Source organism: Dendroctonus ponderosae, unplaced genomic scaffold, assembly GCF_020466585.1.
Source record: "Dendroctonus ponderosae isolate FM_Combo_2020 unplaced genomic scaffold, Dpon_F_20191213v2 Dpon_F_20191213_1064, whole genome shotgun sequence".
Taxonomy (NCBI): Eukaryota; Metazoa; Arthropoda; class Insecta; order Coleoptera; family Curculionidae; genus Dendroctonus; species Dendroctonus ponderosae.
Genome location: NW_026017178.1, coordinates 785 through 3,657, shown reverse-complemented (window position 1 = coordinate 3,657; position 2,873 = coordinate 785). Strand labels below are relative to the sequence as shown.

The following is a 2,873-nucleotide window of genomic DNA, read 5'->3' as shown; positions in this document are numbered from 1 at the left end:
ATCATTTTCTCAGCAACGGAACTGAGCTACTGCGCCGGTGCTTTGGGTTGGCGCCTCAAGCAAGGCACTGCGCCAACACCTAAAAATGCATTGAGCTACCCAGGCCTAGTAGTAGGGCAGAGACATCTAACGGTGCCTTTGAAGGATGGTAAAGGCCATCAGAGGCCATCAGAGGCCATCAGAGGATAGTTTCCTGCCATGTTTTAAGCAAAAAAGCTCCCTTGCTGCAAACCTCTAAATCCATTCCTTCGGGAAATGTTTCCAGTTAAAAGTGCTCTACACATCGACTATTCCTGTATCAGAAGCAATTACCAAGGTGCAAACAAATTGCCAAATTTGCCACGTTGAAACATGCCGAAACTGACATGTGAATGCATTTGCAACATTTTCTAGTTTACACAATAAAATGAACATACAGCTCTTTGTTATACACCTTACTATTACATTCTTCTTTACCGATGTCTTTACGAAAAAGCCCCCAGAAGCGACAGCAATTGATAGGTAAGTTTGGAGGGTGTGGGCAAACCTCGGGGCTAATGCCGTTTTAAGCGAATCTGAGGAAGATGAAAGGTCTGAGGACCTGGAGGAGCTGCACGACACCAGCAGGCATGGGCTGAAACGCAACCGGGAGGCCCACCCGAAGAAACACAAGCGCAAAGGACGGGCTTTGGACGACAGGAAACAGTGCGCCATAATGTACAAGAATGAAGAACCAGTGGGAATTTTGCAGGTGAAACCACAGCAAAGTTTCTTCTAATGTTGGAACGCTTCGGGCAATTTTAGCGCTTTGAGAACAGCTACCAGCTGCTGCCAGTGAGGAGCGAGGACAAGATTCCGGTAGATATCAGCCCTATGGATAAGACCAGCAGTGAAGAAGTGAAGCAAGACACGAAAAGACACACAGGAGACGAGAATTTGATGGAGTTTTCCGATGAAAAATACCCGACAATCTTCGCAAAGTTCAAAGTCGATAGCCGACTGGAGAAGGAGGGCAGCCTAAAAAGTCGAACTTTGGAAAAACGAGCTTCTAAACCCAGCAATTTACTCAGCGAAAAACACTCAGACTACTTAAGGTAGGCTGCCGTCGGCCCCGCTTGCTTCTTCCGACAGTCCCATTGTAGATCGGCCCTTTTAAGATTGCAGTCCAACGACGAATCGGCTGCAGGAGATCTAAAGGGCATTTTAAACGACATGGGCCTAATCGACGATCCGCAAGCCGCTAAACGCGAAGTCGAAGATGAAGATCTGGAGCACGGAAGCAACAAAATCACCCTGCTCAAGGCAAGCAATCCAAACTCCCCCACTGGGCATCAAAATCACCTCCTACTGTAGATCGACCGCAAAAGCCCCCGATCCAAGCGAGGAAAACCAAAGGAAAAGTCCGTAACAAAACACTACGCAATGATCGAGATTCCCGAACCAAAATCCATCAACGAGGACGAATATATTGACGAATACCTGAGCAAACACCCCGAACAGGCCAAGCAGCTGGATCAGGAGCAGCGGGAGAAGAGATCTGAAGATATGGGCAAGCAAATGGAGCAACAGATCCAGGAGCGCCTGAACCGGATAAAGGAGGAAGTGCGCAATGAAATAGAGCAAATCAAAGCCAACGGCAACCCGAATCTCGAAGAGGAGGAGGAAGAAGAAGCGAATGAGGAGGAAGATGGGAAGCCGCAGAGGTTTGCAGGTGGGGCCGAAAAACGCCCAGGTTTCATCCAATGGGGTTTTGTAGGAAAAAGCGAAACATCATCAGCAATCTGATGGAGGAGGAAACCAGCGACTTGGACCCGGTGCTGATTGGAGACAGTAATCCCTCTCCTCATATCAGAATAAGGCGGGGCCTAGATGGTTCAATTCCTGCAGCAAATACTTACCAGCATCAACAACCTGGTAAGATTTTGATTAGATTTACCCACTAGCTGACCCAAAAAAAACAGTACCAACAGCCGACCCGCTAGTTGTGGCCACCACGCATCCCTTCTCTCTTCGCCGCTTAAAAGAGTTTCCAGAACAATACCGAGCAGATGAAGAAGTTGCTGATGTCGAAGACGAGCAAACCATCAGAGAGAAAAAGGCTTGCAAATGTGCAGGAAAAGACTGCAAATGCGGCAAAGTCTCCGCTTCAGCTGATGAAAGCCACCTGATCTACGTCGATGGAGCTCCGCTCCTGATGCGCAATCAAGAGCGATTTGCCAGGAGCAGTGAAACCAATCGGAAGAGTCAACTTTCCAAAGCTTTGACGGATGGCGGGTACACTCTGGATCTGGACCCGGAAGTCTACCGAATTGCCGAAGTAGATGGGCGGAAAAAGAGGAGCAATTTCCTGGATTTGGTGGCTGTCCATGGAGGCGGCGCAGTTCTGGATCATCTGGTTTCCATCCGGCAAAGAAGCATGCGCGCTAAACGAACGGCTGGTGATAAAGAGCCATTAACACTCATGGATATGTCTGGGGAGGATTTGTTTGGGGCGTTGCCCCAAGGCTTTGATGGCGAGCTGACGCGATCTAAACGGGTGAAGCGAAGCTGAACTAGATTGGGTTAAGTACAAATGTGCAGGCACTAAACTGATTGACAAAAGGGCGCCACTGTATATACACTGTTTGTAATAGAAACGTATTTTATCACTGGGTTGTTATTAAAAGCCATCATAGTCCTACTGGAAGAACAAAATTTATTTTAAATATTCACCATTTCGACAAATAAAAAACCTAACAAAATAAGTTGTATTGCACTTGTTGTACATAGGCCTGGTAAATGAAGCTTCACCAGCAATGCATGAGCGGAACAAAGCACATTGTCTAGACGCGTGTAGAACACAGACAAGCCACAGTTTCTTGCTCCTTCCAACACACGCATCTACTACGTCTCTG

At 47.5% G+C, this 2,873-nt stretch overlaps 1 protein-coding gene across 3 annotated transcripts; it reads left to right on the top strand.

Moving 5' to 3' along the window:
* The first annotated feature begins 305 nt into the window (after positions 1-305).
* Positions 306-2,627, top strand: LOC125502911 (probable inactive protein kinase DDB_G0270444). Of its 3 annotated transcripts, none has more exons than XM_048662389.1 (7): positions 306-501; positions 550-730; positions 784-1,073; positions 1,122-1,281; positions 1,333-1,682; positions 1,736-1,893; positions 1,941-2,627. In XM_048662389.1, the coding sequence occupies exons 1-7, from the start codon at positions 407-409 to the stop codon at positions 2,528-2,530; spliced, it is 1,824 nt and encodes a 607-aa protein (XP_048518346.1). In that variant the 5' UTR covers positions 306-406; the 3' UTR covers positions 2,531-2,627. The 3 variants fall into 3 exon arrangements, with proteins under 3 accessions (XP_048518346.1, XP_048518347.1, XP_048518348.1); XM_048662390.1 differs by having other exon boundaries at positions 307-501; positions 1,137-1,281; XM_048662391.1 differs by lacking the exon at positions 306-501 and having other exon boundaries at positions 605-730; positions 798-1,073.
* The last annotated feature ends 246 nt before the right edge of the window (positions 2,628-2,873 follow it).

What these genes read in the sequence shown, in the direction of transcription:
- LOC125502911 (XM_048662389.1), top strand. Translation starts at nt 407, where the DNA reads ATGAACATACAGCTCTTTGTTATACACCTTACTATTACATTCTTCTTT. An exon ending in AACCAGTGGGAATTTTGCAG is followed by an intron (nt 731 to 783) that starts GTGAAACCACAG and finishes GGGCAATTTTAG; the next exon opens with CGCTTTGAGAACAGCTACCA. An exon ending in GAAGATGGGAAGCCGCAGAG is followed by an intron (nt 1,683 to 1,735) that starts GTTTGCAGGTGG and finishes GGGGTTTTGTAG; the next exon opens with GAAAAAGCGAAACATCATCA.